The sequence below is a fragment of the Tubulanus polymorphus genome, chromosome 3, assembly GCF_964204645.1.
Source record: "Tubulanus polymorphus chromosome 3, tnTubPoly1.2, whole genome shotgun sequence".
In the NCBI taxonomy this organism is placed as follows: domain Eukaryota; kingdom Metazoa; phylum Nemertea; class Palaeonemertea; order Tubulaniformes; family Tubulanidae; genus Tubulanus; species Tubulanus polymorphus.
The window spans coordinates 22,551,619-22,569,198 of NC_134027.1; the positions used below are offsets into that span (position 1 = coordinate 22,551,619).

General features: G+C 39.5%; 2 protein-coding genes across 2 annotated transcripts; both read left to right on the forward strand.

Annotated features, from left to right (window-relative positions):
* The first annotated feature begins 267 nt into the window (after window positions 1-267).
* On the forward strand, window positions 268-14,884 carry LOC141901499 (tetratricopeptide repeat protein 41-like). The gene is made up of 17 exons (XM_074788773.1): window positions 268-402; window positions 1,972-2,091; window positions 5,054-5,693; window positions 6,051-6,467; window positions 6,898-7,052; window positions 7,518-7,962; window positions 8,631-9,078; window positions 9,350-9,494; window positions 9,838-10,041; window positions 10,484-10,592; window positions 11,344-11,477; window positions 11,967-12,156; window positions 12,298-12,451; window positions 12,686-12,835; window positions 12,959-13,065; window positions 13,388-13,480; window positions 14,024-14,884. Exons 2-17 carry the CDS (start codon window positions 2,008-2,010, stop codon window positions 14,851-14,853), a joined length of 4,305 nt encoding a protein of 1,434 aa, XP_074644874.1. The 5' UTR covers window positions 268-402; window positions 1,972-2,007; the 3' UTR covers window positions 14,854-14,884.
* LOC141902193 (uncharacterized) lies at window positions 14,866-16,056 on the forward strand (the record flags this gene model as incomplete). Its single annotated transcript, XM_074789834.1, has 1 exon — window positions 14,866-16,056. A coding segment is annotated over one exon (432 nt), but the record flags the coding sequence as incomplete, so codon positions are not given.
* Between the last annotated feature and the right edge of the window lie 1,524 nt (window positions 16,057-17,580).

Consider the following 17,580-nt stretch of genomic DNA (forward strand, 5'->3'; position numbering starts at 1 on the left):
ATCCCAAGAAGCAACCTTAGAAGGGATTCCCCTACGTTGCCCAATCATCGATGACCACGCTATGCGAGGTGCCCGTCGGCGACCAATCAGCGTCGTCCAGGTTTTCGATCATCGGTTGTGGCCCGCCGCGATTGGCTGGTGAACTGAAGCCACTTCGGAATTACTCGGCGGTTTCCGACAACACCTGAAATAAACCAAGGAAAGCCACATCGGTGATTTCCGACGCCACCCGGTACGCTACTTCGGAATTACTCGGTGGTTTCCGACGTTACTTCCTGGTTGAGTGGATAGTTTACGCGTCGTGAAGGAGATAATGACACGATATTGTTGATATATATGAATTACACGTGTGTAACTGTCGTATCAGATTGTGTACACGACGTATTTACTTTCCGTTCAATCGTAAGTTATGGCGTTGTCTGTTGTCAATCGATCGATCTGATTTTATCGAAGTTTAAAGCGGTCTTAGTTTTATAAATCAAATGTACGAAGTTGATCAATTATTACAATAAAATTCAATACTTTATTGCCATACAACTGTTTATTGACACTAATAATAATGCATCGATCATCATTGTGTAACGGATCAGTGCCCACAAAGTTCATAATACATGTTTCATAACCAGGCCCTCTTATTTTTATTCAATTATCCACAGCCTACAGTGACTGACAGTGACCTGGGCTGGGGCAGTGTATAATAGGCCCCTACTATACTGCTGTGCTGGCTATGCTAGAAAAACTGGTAGGCCTAATTGACAAGTATTGGTTAATTTGATTAAAAACATAAATCAATCTTTTATTTTCTTTACAGTAACATAAAATCAGCAGCATTAACCAATTATTTTTAAAAACGAAATCCTAAAATGCATTTAATGTATTTTTCATCAATAAAGAATTATTAACAATTAAATAATTATATACAAACTATATATGCTATATGGCTATTGTGATAATTTATATGTATTATGTATAATATATAAATCCAAATTTTAATTTTTCCTCTCTTCAACTTTGTACTAATACACACTCTAGGCTAGATGTACCAGTAGGCTAAAAAAAACTTGTCATTCAAACCCTTTTTGGATAGGCTAGGCCTTCTTCTGCTGTGTTTATGTAAGATGGGTGAAAAAATACTTATTGACAATACTATAAGGGCCCCGAAATGGATGTTTAATTCCTCAATTGTGCAGTACAGTTCTTTAGTTTGGACTAAGTAGTGCAGAATGAACAATTTTTAACTGATAATCATCAAATTTCAAAAATATCAAAGACGGGATGAAACCATTTTATCGAAACATCCAATATGATAAAAAAACACCACTAGGCCCTGTTTACTATTCTAAAAGCAAAATTCATTACCAGGTATTCAAAAATCGAAAAATAAAAGACGGAGATGTTTCAAATCTGACTCAAGATCATTGTTAGGTGTCATGCCTGAGTGAGTTCGAAATATTGTGTCCTCTGTTTTTTTTATTTTCAAGTTTTGAATACCTACTGTATCAAGTATGGTTTTTTAATGTTTTGTTCATAGCAGGTTTTATCACATGGTCCTTACAACTCCTTGATTCCTCAAAAACTCCTTTATGAATGGAAAATACTTTAAAAGGTGCTTGAAACTCCTTTTATTTGCACGAAACGCCCAAAACTCTTTTCTAACTGTATCAATTTCGAGAAATAGTCAATTAGAATTTTTTGGTTAGGAGCGCTACGCCTAAATCGGTATGTTTAGAACTGGGATTTTTTTTTATACAAGTAGGCAGTTTACCGAATAACTGAGTTTACTAGTAAGGTTTGGATATGAAAGTGATGCAGACGCTTCCTTGAAATTTGAAATTTACTCCTCAAATACTCCTTGAAAACTACTTATATCCGGGAATGACTGATCTGTTATGACCATGTATCTTATGATATATTTTCCACTGTAAAGTGTGGCTCTATTCTAGTACTCTTTGATGATTACATGTATTTCAGTTGTGTGTTGGGTGAATGATGGAGATGTTTTGAGAGATGGCGTACAGACGACCGGTGACGCCGTTTGTGATATCGACCAACGAAGATTTCATCAATGAAAGGACATTTCTCGCAGAAAAGGTAAACTGGAGTTCGCGGTGTAAACTTTTATGACATGAAAAATTAATGAATTGTAACATTCTAAAAACAGTTTATCGTAGCTTCATCTACAATACATAAGCAGCAAAATTTTGTGCTTCAAATAAGATAGTTAACCTATAAAGTAAGTACAACACGTCTCGTATTTATTCTACACCCGGTTAACACCGATGGCTCCTTTACGAATCTTCGCTATAGGTAATTGATTTACTAGAATGCTAAATTTTTTATGATTAATGCCTTAATCATAAATTCTTATTCAACAGATTATATCTCGTATCGAAACTGTGAAATCGGGCCCTTGTCGGGCGACTGATATTTATAGATTGTACCACCGGAATAAATCATTTCGCGCTGATCTGTCTATTAAATCCATTCAGAATAAATCTGTATGTTTAATCTTCTTAAATTCTGTTCTAGTGAATATATATCTCGTGTTTGTTAAGATCATTATCTCGGCCGTAGAAAGAGGATTTGATGTATGAAGAAAAACAAAACCTTTGTTAGGCTAAGAACCGGTTTCTGAGAATATATCCATATAAGTGTACCGTATAAAGTCCTTATTCTTCCAGCGAAATGGAAAGGTTTAAATTCAAAATACTATCAAAGAAGTTCAGTGGTATATCGAATGATTGAAATATTAACAGTAAATTTTGTTTCGTTCGCATTACTCGGACCAGTAGCAATTTTTATGTGTGAATTTTAGAAATTGAAATAAAGGAATTTCTTTATTGATTGAAAATATGGTCCGCGCCCCTTCAGTGTTTTCAATAAGAGCCAGGTCCCAGGTCCCAGACCCGTCTGTTGTTTGTAAAGGACCCTCTGTTTCTTCAAACCAGCTATCGTTTCAGGGACAGTGACATATTATGGGACCCTCCTGTTTTTCAAAGGGACTTGGCTTGTTGATTTCTTACAGAAAACACTGCCCTTGCCGGTGAGACCATCACATAGTTTCCACCACACAAGCCAGTTACGCATTCACACTGGTGAATTCAAATGAGTCTGTTCTCAGGACCGAATTCAATCAAAAAATGTTTGACCAGTTTTTTAACATTTTAGCATATTGCGTGTGATATGCTATGTAACTGGTTCTGGAAGTGGATCCTCGCTTGCCACAGCTTCATTTTGATAGCATTTTTATGTGAATCGGATTCAGGCTGATGACTCGGGTCTGATCCGGGTCGTTTTGATGGGTACTATATCATCCCTGTGTGGGCACGGCTTATGATGAAGGTCAAGTTCACGACATTTTGCGGAAGTACACGTGTATTTAACACAACTTTACAGATGTTTAATAATGATTTATGCTACGTATTTCAGTTCATTGCAATATGCGTATATAATACTTGATTCGATTAAATATTGAGCATTTAATCGAATGACATCTGTTTCATTTCTTGGTCGACACAGGTGCGCTTGCTAAGTTCAACCTATGAGTATATTATCATTTAAAATCTGAGTGGTGATCAATGGTGACTTAACTCACTCATCGCAATCACCTACTTAAATTTTTCTGAATTCCTGTAGCATAAATTACTTAAGTTTTAACTTGTATTCTTTTATGAGGGGCTGGTATGAGGGGCAGCGACCGATTGAGGGGGATTTTTTCATTTCGTCAACTTAACAAAAAGCTGTTACATTATATCAATGTTTCCAATATGTATATATATATATATATATATATATATATATATATATATATATACATACATATATATATTTATATATATATATATATATATATATATATATATATATATATATATATATATATATATATTATATATATATATATATATAAGATTGACTTTACGTGAGGGAACTGGCCCTCAATTTCATTGAACTGTTATTTCCAGACTGATGGTACCTCAAAGTGTGAAAAGCCCCTTAAAACCTGATTGGCTGGTCTTGTTCTGTAGAACTATAATAGTTAATGTCAGTGGCCCTATTTTTCAGAAAAAGCGCATTTTCTTATCAAATAAACTTGATATTGATATTTCATCATATGCGTATGATGGCTCTACAGTTACATACGTATATATCAGAAAAGCCATTGAGCATTATATTACTATGTACAAAATCAATAATCAAGATCAATAAGTTGATTGTATGTTTGTATATATTTGATTGGTTACAGTAATACCTCCACGTTATCACTGGACGACAGCTTTATTGCTTTTCTGTTTGTGATAAATCATCGATGATATTTCCATTTGCTGTATTAATGAAAAGATCAAAGCTTTAAGATAATAAAGGCCTATCCATCAACCAAATGAAATAAACGTTTATGGGTCAAATTCAAATGAATAGAGGTCGTTGTTTTTACGCAAAATTTGTTAAAACGCCTAATTATGTTTCTTTTGTGCTGAGCAAGTAGAGGCCCTTCTCCACCTTCGCTTTAGCTGGGTAAAGGCCTCAGTCAATAATAAAGTAAAGTGATTTTCATGTTTATATGTTTCGATGTTTAATTTTGTGCTATCGCATATACTATATGATATAGGGTAAAACAAGAAACAAGCCGAGCAATTAAAAGCAACAGCTAAGATCGATTTTAAAAGTCTGAAATAGTTATGAAGAACCAGATTTTTTTTGAAACCACATATTTATATGTGCACCTATATAGAAAAAAAAACAACTAACCTTAATCATTTTTCCTAGAATTTTGGATGTTCGTCCATCCTGCGGATCAATCAAAATAGTATTTGATAGGATTGAATCCTATGTGAGAACTCTTGTATTTTTTAAAAGGGAATAAAAAAGAATTTCAAGTCACGTTGCGCTAAAATGATTGGTCTAGAATTTTTCCTGACACTTAGGGAGAGCACATGCCTCGGTGCTCCCTCCTAAATGTGCTTCTATTTTAGGAATTTCTTGCTTCACAGTCGGAGCCCTGTCCCAATACGTTATTATGATATACCCTAAATTTTGATTTCTTATTTTTCAGATATATCCGCAATTGGATGAAATTTGTCGCGAACGCGGCACGTATTTCTACCCGGTCGACTTACGATGGGACGACGCGTCGACTCAGGCCCAGTCCGGTATCATCCTGCCGCTCAGTCTCGATCTGATAAAACGATGTTCGCCGTTCTCGATTTGTCTGCTCGGCGATCGCTACGGTTACCACCGTCAGCCGGATGCGCCGACGCTCGGCGACGGGCACCTGTTCGACGGCGCCGACTGGCTTGAACGTAACCTCCTGCTCGCCGCGCAGAACGGCGACAAATGGGCGATCAACGACGGACGCGAGTACTGCAGTTTCACCGAGTTGGAAATCATCGAGTCGGCGTTCTTCACCGACAACGAACACTGCCGCTTCTATTTCCGTCTACAGGACTATCTGGACACGCTGTTCACCGATTTGCCAAAGCGGGAACGCGCCGCCGAGTTGGCGCGGTTCGAATGCGAGTCCGAGTACGCCGGATTGAAGATCCGAGATCTGAAACAACGCATCGTCAAGAAGTGTTTGTCGGTGAAGTATTTCATAACGTTGGAAGAGTTGGGTCTGGCCGTGATGGAAGACTGGTTGGAAATTATAAACATGCTTTTTCCGCCGCTTATAACCGATTCGGTGCTAGGACTGAGTGAGTATTTTGTTATAACAAGATAGGGGAAGCGGGTAGTCAGAGCGCAGAGTGTGGGGTTTTGTTTTTATGATCAGGTTGGGACAGGATGACTGAAGGAATGCTATAGGCCTACTAGTCCTAAGACTATGATTTACATAAGCCACAGTCGGCATGAGAGAGGGACAGAGAAATGGAAGGGATTGGATAGTCAGGCCTGAGAGAGTGGTTTAGTTTCATGATCAGGGAGAGAATGACAGTATACTCTCCCTAATAGTGAAACTAAACCACTCTCAAAGGTTCCATCTTTGTAAGAAGAATGAAGAGGCCCCTTTCAAAATAGTAAGAAATCTGGAAAAAGATTCTCCTTCTTTCTAGGTCTCGAAGAGGAATTGGAATTCTTAGCTCACGAAAGTTTCGCCCAAACTCGTCGCAAATGTTTTGTGTCGCTGCCCGAAACGGAGAAAATCATCGACGAACTGACCGAGTTCGCGTTGACCTGTCAGGCCGATCCGTCGGAGACGGAGTTATCGCTTAAACCGACTACTCCGCTTTACGGTCACGGCAGACGTCGCAAACCGATCTACCTCGAAAAACCGTCGATTCTGTTGTTGACGGGGTCGCGTGGAGCCGGTAAGTCGTCGGTGATCGCGACATGGATGGAAGAATTTCGCACCGAATATCCGGAAATCTGTCTGTTGAGTCACTACGTAAGCAGTAGTCCGTCGAGCGCTGACATGTTGACTTTAATGAGGAGAATGATCATCAATCTACGCAAAGAATTCTATTTGGAAAGTAAGTTCACTGTAGGCCTGTGTAAACATCATCAGGGCCCGATGCCACAGTCGAGACTTAACCTGCTAAAGGTGATTTTTTTTGTAACTTCTTCGAAAAAGGAAAAAATCACCTATTAGCTATTTCAAAAGTGATTCCACTCAAACTTCTAAAACATATTTCAGAAACTATTTTGGCCCTATGTATTTATGTGGATAGAGCCAGTTTCTCAAAGCTGAGATTCAAAATCCATACAACATGAGAAGGCTCATCGACCACTTATCATCTACTGAATCCTTGAAGTCAGTGAGGATGAGAAGATTGTCAATAGCAGCTAAATAATTTTACTTAATCGTTGAAGTCACTACGAATGAGAAAATTATCATTATTTTATTTTACTGACTCGTCAAATCTAATGCGGATATTATCATTTATTCGTCAACACTTTCAGGTGCTGAAAATGATAAGAAACTGTCGTGGGGCGATTCGACTGATTTTATTCGCGTTGCCGAAGCGTTTGTGGCGGCGATGACAAGCGGTCCGTGTGTGTTAGTTATCGACGGTTTGGATGAGATCTCCGGAACTTGTGGTTTGACCCACACTGAGGTACATGATAACGTATTCAAGGCCCGATCCAGGGGCTGATTATGAGGAACTTGTCATATCCCTAAGGAAAATTTGACGTCCAAAAAGGCAGTATTGGGCACACTGAAATTGCCAAATTTTCCTCATAAAAAATCACTAAAAAACTTCAATGACAAAATCTAATTTCTAGGGTTGCATAATCTGTTTAACCCTTTCAGTGCGTCTTCACTGCAGTGCGGTGTATAAATCAGTGATAGATTTTGCTAGTACACCGCTTTACGGTGTATTGATGTAATTAATAATTATCAATTATCTCTCTTGAAAAATGGCAGCACCTGTCAATTTTACAGTCGTATCAATTTAGAATTTCTGAAAAAGATCTCTAAAAGTCCTCTTCAGGCAGTCCGCATGAGAACACTGCGGCTAGGCAAAAAACCCGTTATCGCTGTTTTGCGGCTATATTCATAATCGATTTTCTTTTTCCAGGTGAAATCGTTAGAATGGTTACCGATTCCGTTGCCTCCGCAGTGTAAGATCATCATTTCGCTGTCGTCGTCGGATCAAGCGTTTCGACCGCTGACCGAACGCGCCGACACGAAAACGACGCGCGTACCGCCGCTCGCCGACCAAAACGAAACGATGCTCTTCATGCAGGAATATCTGTTCAACAGCGGCAAAATCCTGTCGCCGGCGCACAACCGCGTCATCCGTCAATCGCGGCTATCCGATTGGCCGTTGTATCTGGTGGCGTTGTGTCGCGAGTTGCGAACGGTGAACGTCTGGTTGCATCGCGATCTGTACATCGAACGCTACGCGGAACTCGGCAGCGTGCGCGAGTTGTGGACGCGAGCGATGCAGCGATGGACGCGAGATTTGAGCTGGAATACGGACGGACTACGAGTGGACCCTGCCACGCCTATTCCAGAAGTCGGTAAGGTTATAATGATAATAATAGTCATTTATATAGCGCAGGTATCCAAACTAGAGTCAGTTCAAATGCGCTCCAAACTTGGTATTATTAGCCTATAACTATATCCATGTATGGGTTATATCTACAGAGCTACCAACTGTTTCTGTCTCATTTACCTTCTAACCCATTCACTTTGAGTGCGGTTGCATTATGTGGCGCACGGATTGCCAGGTGAAAAAAATCATTCATATAAAATGAAATCATCTATTTTTGATTGAGCCTTATTTATTATGATGCTTCCTTGATGAAACCCGTTCAGTGCGTCTACACTGCAATACAGTGTATAAATCGGTATTTGACTCTGCTAGTACACCGCATCCCGGTGTATTAATGTTATTAGTGATACGCGTTTATCTCTATTAAAAGATGGCAGCACCTGTCAAACAAGGTGAAATATAAGTAACTAACGATACACCGCACTGCGGTGTAGATGCACTATAGTGGTATGCCTGTTATACAACTCGCTGGGGGTGGAATTTTTTAACATTCTTAAGTTATTTGACTATTTTGCTGATACAACACGCTGGGGTGCGAATGGGGTGGAATCTCCAGCACTTTCTGGTATTAATTGTTCAGCATGGAAAGGATTAGTCACGGTAACAATCTTCTTTCATTTCGCGTCTTTGCAGAATTTTCCGGCTGGCTCGTCGACGCGCTGCGACTGATTGCGTGCGCCAGGCAGGGCCTAACGGAGGTCGAGGTGCAGACGTGTTTGAAGTTGATCGGATACGTGAACGAGTCGGCGGTCGGGCAGGTCGACTGGGCGATGTTTCGAAACGTGACGTGGGATTCGTTGATCGAACGGCCGGGCGGAATGTTTCAGTTTTTCCACCAACACCTACGCGAAGCGGTCGAGTTCTCGCTGGTCGGTACGGTGTCGCCGCTCGGTCGCGATCTCAGCGTCGTCACGCCCGTCGGGCACGAAACGTGGAACAACGAGAAACAGAAATGGCATTCGTTGCTCGCGATGTTTTTCACAAAACAATCCGATTCGCCAAGAAAACAACAAGAGTTGCCGTGGCAACTATATCTCAGCGGAGACCTTGCGAGTTTGCATACATTTTTGACTGATCCCAGGTAATTTGCATAATTTCAATTTTACTGATCCTGGTAATTTGCATAATTTCTATCTTTCTGATTCTGGTAATTTACATAATTTCCCTGATTGGCCCCAGGTTATTTGCATGATTTATTTTTTACTGACCTCAGGTAATTTGCATATATCTATTTTACTGATCCCTCATAATTTGCATTGTTCAAATTTCTTTGACTGATCCATGACTGGCCCATTTGACTGATAAATGATTCGCCATCAAGTATAATCCCCTTCTTTCTTATTTCAATGCAGGTATTTTCTGGCGATGGTTCGCGAGAAAAACGTCGACAAAAACAAAGAACTAGTCAATTATTGGAAAGGACTTGAAAATGCCGGCTACAGCGCAGTCGTCGCCTACGAAGATATGATCAACTCAATGAAGAATACTCAAAAAAATGTAAGTAAAATTTCAAAATCACAGAAAGTATCATCTGACAGATATCATATCAGATTTAAGGCTTTAGAAACTGCTGCGTAATCTGGCACTGACTTAGTTCTTTGGATTTTTCATGGACATTTGCCAAAACTACGTTGCAATAATTGTCAAGTTTGAAAATCATGACTCGGTTTGTATCAATGTGGATATTGTTCAGACAAAGTTTGTAGTTTGTTAAAATCTGTGTTGTTAAAGGTCAGCCCTTTGTCTAGTGGGGTGGCTCCGGGTAGACTTAGTTTCCATGTGGCGGCAACAAATGTCAACCATAGAGACTTCATTTACGGTATTCATCGTGGTTTTTAAGGCTGATGATTGCGATGAAGAGGAAGAGGAATTGGTCGGCCATGACGATGCAGATGACGAGAAGGAGGAAAATGAGAATCTGATGTCGGTGTCGCCGCAACCACCACCGGAATTATCCGAAGTCGGAATCGTTAATATCCAATCGGATTTGTCCGTCATTGAGGAACGGCATAGTTTAGAAGGAAGCACGATTTCAGCGGGTCAGGTACGTTCACACTCATACTGAGGTTTCACTTGTAAATGAAATTGTTGAAATCATCATTTCTTAGTTAATCCTCTTTCGTGCAACTGGGTCCTGGTAATCTATTTAGGTCCGTAGTGTCAATTTCAGGGAAACCTCAGGGAATTCTCTTTCCTTTAGAAAATTCAGGGAATTATTATCGATGCATTATGTCTTTCAATATTTTCATCCTTATCTATGAAACATTGTGAATTTCTATCTCTGCAAAATAATATTTGGATTACTTTCTACTTATGTTTGACTTGAGGCAGTTATTTGAAGAAATTATTTTTCAAAAAGTTTTAAACGTTATTTTGTAACTCCGCTATGACATCATCATCAAGTAGGGATTTCTTCCACTGAAATCTATGTTGTTCACATTGTCTATTTTATCAAAATCAATTTCTTAATTTTTGTTATTATTTAGAATGAACAAATTGGAGATGCAGCGTTCAAAACCAGAACTGAAACTGAAAATAAAGCAGAGGTGATCCCTACTGCTGATTTACTGGAAACTTCAACAGATCAACAAAATGGTTCGTAGAAATTATGAAATTGATTATCTTGGCGAAACACTCTGAGTTCGTGTTGAAATGATGATATGGTAGAATCCCACAATAGAAAAAAGTATAATGAGTCCGAAAGGTTTCCTTCAACCCACACTCTGACGTAGAAAATCGATAATGAGTTTAAAAGATTATGAATCTTTTTTAATCTTTTAAATGCTGTATATGGCGGGTTTTAAACTTATTTCTTCAGCTTTAGTTCATTTGAAGATGAAGATGAAGATTTTCATTTTGAAGATGACTATTACAATATAGCAGAAACGTCGTTTAAGCTCAAAGAAATCTTTCAGACTCAATTTCCTTATTTGTGTTGTGTGGGATTTTACGGTATTAAATCGTATAAACTTCACTAGACCGAAGAAATTCATGAATAATCTTGACCAATTTCCACAAAGACTTTGCTCTGCTGGAATCAAAATTAGTACTATATTTTCAAATACATGTATTAATGATATTATTTAATTCAGTAATTCAAGTCTGCAGTGAAATTTTTTAGGCAGGTTTCAATTGAACGGATCAAAAATTCTCTACCCGTCGCTTCTATCAGATTTATGGATTATGTTATTCTGGAACAGGTACAGCATATCGTTGTCGAAAGAAACATAGAGAATTCTGGATCACAAATCGAAACCTGCCTCGACTTGCAAATGCGAAGCTCTGATCCTGTTTGATAGAAACTTTGAATGTAACTCCATCTTTATATCGTAATTTAATGATATAGTTACAGATTCTGCAACATTCTCGGTACAGGAGAGAGCCTATTTGGCATTCTACGCTGGCCAGTTGTTGATGGATCTTAAACACGAAGCAGATGGTGAAAAAATGTGGTTACGTTCTCACGAGCTTCTCTCGAAGGTATGCACTAATGTACCTACGTTGTTCTAAAACCTGATTTCTTTTGGAATGCTGGGCCCAGTTTAACCCTTTCAGTGCATCTACACCGCAGTGCGGTGTACGAATCAGTGGTGATGGATTATGCTAATACACCGCACTGCAGTGTATTTATTTAATTAGTAATTACTAATTATCTGTCTTGAAAGATGGCAGCACCTGTCAAACATAGTGAAATATTAGTAACCAACGATATACCGCGCCAGGGTGTAGACGCGCTATAGTGCTATTCCCGTTATTCAACACACTAGGGTGGAATTTTTCAAAATTTTCAAATTATCTTCAGCACTATGGGGTATTAATTAGCCAGCACTGAAAGGGTTAACGAAAAAGTGACTACATGGATAACGTACTCAAAATTAAGTCGAGAAGATACATGATATTCATGTAAAATTTATATATTTGAGCAATATTTCGGCTAAAGACAAAGATTTGTGTTTGAAAATTTTCTAGAACTATCCGCTGAAAGAAGACGGATTGATTTTGGAAATCAATCTGGAAGATATGATCGGGAATCTTTGTTTGGATCGACACCAGTTCGAAGAAGCTGAACTGTGGTTTACTCGCGGTCTGCACAACGCAAACGACATCCTTCAACTTTACGACGACAGCTGCAAGAAATCGGCTGTCCTCGAAACAAAAGGTTTTTAAATCATATCGCCTAATATTGCGAGTACTGTCTGGATCCAATACTGACAATTGAGCAACTTGAGCTTGCTTTACAAATAGGAATTTAGATTGTTGGTTATATGAAATACACTCATACTGGAAACGTTTTATGTAGGTTTCTTATTGAATAAGTTGGGCTACATGAAATTGCAAAACAGCAACGATGTGGAAGCCATTGAGAATTTACTGACGTCTGCCAAAACCTGTATGGACGAAGCTTGCAGCAATAAAGGCAAATCGGCAGTTCTTTTCAATCTAGCGTTGTTGAGGTAACAGCAATTTATAACAGCAGAATCTTGTTATAACGACCTCGGATATTGGCTTACATCGTTTATTACAAACCAAGAATTTCATCTCAAGTAGAATAATTTCAACGATTTCATACTTATTATCATCCTCCCTAATATCACATGTCTATGTTTTTTATTTTAGTCAGTTTAATTGAGGGTATTTAGTCAAATAGAAATTTCATCAATTTTTGTTCCTTACGTTTATACGTTCAGAATAAAACAAGCCAATTATCAAATCGCTGAATTATCGCTGAGGGAAGTATTGAGTTCGCGTCAAAAATGGTACGGTAAATCACACCCTCTGGTGGCAGACGCCCTTTATGAATTATCGCGGCTGAAATGTGACGAACGTAATGAAGAGTTGTAAGTATCGTTATTTCATTGCATTAAGTTTTCCGAGGTCTCGTCCACAATGTTTCACGGCAGGGGCCGTATTTAAACACTGGTTTTCAAAAAACGATGGTTTTGAATTGTTTTATTTTCTAGCTATAGTTGGGACCAAGCAGAGGAGAACTATCGCCAATGTTTGATAATCAGGGAACAATGTCTCGGAAAAACTCACCCAGATGTTGCCAAAACATTGTTTGAATTAGGTAAATTATAACTAAAACCACATTGTATTCAGAAAATAAGAGAAATTTACTACTAACCGTTCACACTTAATCCAACCTGCCAAGAATTTTTCGCATAAGTGCCTAAAAGTGTGTGATATTACACTCTACAATACATACTTATTTTCATTGTCATTTTAAGTCCTATTTACATTTGAAATTTGTTTTTCAATTGATTGGCCATTATACAGTTATGTTTGATATTTGTATAGGTTTGGTCGAGTCATGACCATAGTACGTACTTATGCCTTATTACATACAAACACTAGTAGATTTTGCTAACATTAATGGCTGTAATTTGCAGGCAAATTGTTGAAGTCCAGCGGCAGTCTGACTCATAAATCAGAAGGGAAAACTCTGCTCAGAAGGTCGCTAGACATTCGAACGACATTGTTAGGTAAGAGAAATTTATGAATTAAGAAAGAACTTTGGATTAACAATATCTATCGCAATCGCGTAAGCATACTTGCTAGGATTTGTGTTTGGATACAGTTAGGGTACATTCACTCAAAAATTGAGTTGACTTAAGTAATGCGATGACTTATTTGATGTTGACTTAAACTAAGTCCAACTGTAATAGATATTAAAAAATCTTTGGAAATATGGAAGTGAGACAAGTATTTCACCATCCTCCATCTGCAGAGATTCCAACCTGATGGCATCGGGACCCACCATGGCATGAAACCCTGCCTGCCTGCCAAATGCGCAGGTACATGCTGCATGAAAACATGCGGTGCCATTCAGATTGCCTGTTCTGCAATTACTGAGAGAAATTCATGGATAGCTATAAATAGAATAGTCCAGTCCTAAATGAAGCAAATTATCTCTGATTGGGTTGTTAAGACATAATGGCTAAGTACCTGCACACTGGGGGTAATCAAACAAAGTCGCTAATCGAAACGCTCCACAAAACGAAGAATTTCCGTTCTATCAATTTCAGGCCCGAATCACAATTTGACGAAACAAACTCGAAAACAGTTGAGCGAATTGTCGCAAGAACTGAAGCTCGGATTGTACGACTACGGCCCGGCGAAACCGGCCGACAACCGCAGCAAACAGTTCCCGTTCAGCTCGCTTACGTGGCACGAGAACGAACTTTCCGAACTCGAACAACGGTCGAAAAGTCGAAAATCGCAGCGTCATTTCGCGAAAGAGAAATACAGCGTCGCCAGTTCGTACATCGAGTACCCGTCAGAGGATAAAGCGAGCGTGGACGATAAAACTCAACTCGAATTCGGCGCCGGAGATTTTAGACAAAAGTCTAATAGTAATAATAATAATAAATCGGACGCCGGTTCGCAGTTGAGTTTAGAAAAGATGGCCGCGCGATCGACGCAATCGTCGAAGGATAATAAGTCGCGATTGCTGCCGAATCGGGAAGCTTTCGAAATCAAGCTGAAATACCCGGAAGAAGAATTAGTGATCGATTCGGCGCGCGTAAGCAGCGCACGTAGTCGAACCGGAGCAGAAATGCGGGTCGCCGTCCCGAATCCGAAACACGCGAATCCGATGTTCTATTCGCAGATTCTCGCCGGCGGTGGCGATGGGGGTTATTACTTCGATAACTACGCGCGAGAGATCGAGAGCGTCTACGCGAAGACGGTCGATGAAGCGGAGGAGTCGGAACCGTGGGCTCACGTGAAACCGCGCGTTCCGTCTGCTCGGTTTCACCGCGAATATCGCCAGACGTCATCGGCGACGACTCCGCGATATCGGCCGCACAGCGCGCCGAATGAACTATTCGCGAAGTACCAACAACGCGCGAAATAGTCGGTCAGTTCGAGGTCCTCATCGGCGGCGAAAATAGCCGTCGCCACGACGGACAGACGACGCAAGCAATTTTTCGCGCATACGCTGGAAGCGACGAAAATTCACCAAGGTCGCTGCCGCGTTCCGCAAGCGCACGATATCCGCGCGGAGACGACTACGACGGTTATGTACGGTCCGAATAGCACGTTGATTAGTCTGCTCGGCCCGCCTCGTTGCCCGCGTGACGTCGGGCGCCGCATACACCATCTGACGGCTTGGTATCACGTGCCCGGGCGGTACCGCACGACCGATAAACCGTTGCCGGCGAAGAGGTCTCAATCGCGCGTTAACAGCGGTAGCAGTCCACGGGTCGTCGTTGCGAAAGGCGAGGTCGACGAAGAGGCGTCGAAAGCTGAACATTCCGTTAAATTCAAAGAACGCACAGTGGAAATAGCCGCTCGTTAGAAAATGTTGATGAGATCGTTTTTCAAAAAGCATCTTCTAATAGAAGTGAAGAAAAGATTTGTTGCGATTTGTTGCAAATGTCATTTTGTCAATCTGAAAAAAGCTTTCGTGATTTTCTGTGATATTTTAAACGAAACTTTTGTCCCGATTTTCTTTCGAAATTGAAGAAAATTGTTTCGTGATTTTCTGTCTGATTAAACAAAACTTCTGTGATAGAAAAAAAGAACATGGAAGTGAGTTTTGAGTTTTTCCGAGGAAATGTTTGATATTAATTGTTTCTGTCCTTTGGAACAAAACATTCGTTGCGTTTTTCTGACAAGTTGAGTGAAAATATTTGTTGTGATTTTAGCTAATGATTTTCCTTCTGCCAAAATATCCTTGTTGAAGTTACTCAAACTCTTTCACAAAAAGTGGATTCAGTTCCGCGCTAGCATAAGAGCATCTTTAGATGACTCGTTTCTGTCGACGTTCTGTTAGGATTTCTACAGAAAAAGGAAATTGTTACATCATTGTACTGTGTAGACTTAGCTGATATTTTTACCGACTAGCTTTCAAAAACGATATATTTTATTTAGTTGATGCGTGTGTATTGTTTTAAACATAACCGACGCGTGTGCGTGTCATAAAATACCAAAATATGAAATACCAAACAGAAATATTGTTTTGTCTTATTTTCTGTCTGCCGTCATCTTGTTGTTAATGCGTTATATATTTGACCGACGAATTTACATGAAATGCTTTGTTTTTTAAAGATATAGAACCGATTTACTTTATACATTTACATTTATATATTTTTACACACAATGTGTATAAGAGTGGTTTATACAGTTAATTTTTGTTATTATCAATATTATTATTATTATTATAACATGAAATCATGTATCAAAAGCTTTGAAGAAATATAGATTGTTTTCGATAATTTAAATTTATTTACTTAGTTGTTTTATTCGTTCTTAATGGATTTTCAAAACAGATTTTAGAAGCATTTAAAGACTATCTCTAAGTGCGCACAGCAAGAATTTAATCTGAGCCACGAAACTGATTTCTGTTCACGTGGTTTGATGATGCGGTTCATCCATCATCACTCGCAGGGAAACAAGAAACTCTGAAACAAACCTACAGTGCCACTATTACAGTGGAACCTTGTTGTAATGACTATGGATAAAACAAACCTAGAATTTTGTCTGAAATAGGACAATTTAGATGATTTCATACTGGATATCATGAATGATTGGTTATAGCGAACATATTTTCTGGTCCCCTTGTTCGTTAAAACAAGATTCCTCTGTAGTTGTGATGAAAAAATTGATAGGTTGTGCGTCAGTGTTTTTCATTTAGCCATTATTGGTTTCACGAAAGCATCAAGGTAAACTGTTTTTGCAGGGGTGGACCCAGGGCCCTGTCTCGAGGGGGTCCCAAATTATATAAGGGCACTCGCTATTATGGGGAAGGGCACTTAAACTATGTAAAATCATGGCAAACAAGGGCACAACATCAAACTTGTGGTTTTCAAGGGCACTTACTATGCCCAATGAGGGCATTTTTACGTCAAATCCATGGATTTAGGAGCATCTCCAAGGGGCACAGACAAAGCTTGACGGTATTCCAAAACCCTCGGAACCCGCTGGATCCGCCCTTGTTTTGGCTCTGCCGGGACTGATGACCGTGTATGGAGTTTTTCAGTAACAAGGTACATACCGGTAGCTGTTCTTGGATTGTTCCCTTAAGTATGGTGGCTGATAACGGCCATAGCGAAAAATTTCAGGTATGCAAATCAGGGCGCCAGAACGCCAGAAGGAAAAAAATACGTCCAATTTTCTCTGAAAGTTCGTTTTGGCGCGCCCAAACAAAGAAAATTCTGTTTTGGCACCCCCGCTAAAACAACGAAAAACGTCGAAATTTCTCTAAAAATCTGTTTTGGCGGGGGCACCAAAATGGAATATTCTTTGTTTTGGCATGCAAAAACGAACTTTCAGAGAAAATTGGACCACCATATCAGCCACCATACTTAAGGGTTTCTTCAGCAAGACCACTTGATACATGAAGAGTGACAACATTAACAAAACTCTAAAATATCCACCTACAGGCTACTTGTTTGTCTCTGAGCAATGCACACTATCACAAAAGAAGACCGGCAAATGTTTCGCAAATACGAGTACTACAGATACCAAACAGTAAATAAGAATGATCAGCTACAAGTTGACTCGTAATGCTGGCTGAACCGGAACTACACGATTTCTCATAGTTGGTAGTTTTAAACGAAACACGATACACGAAGAAAAA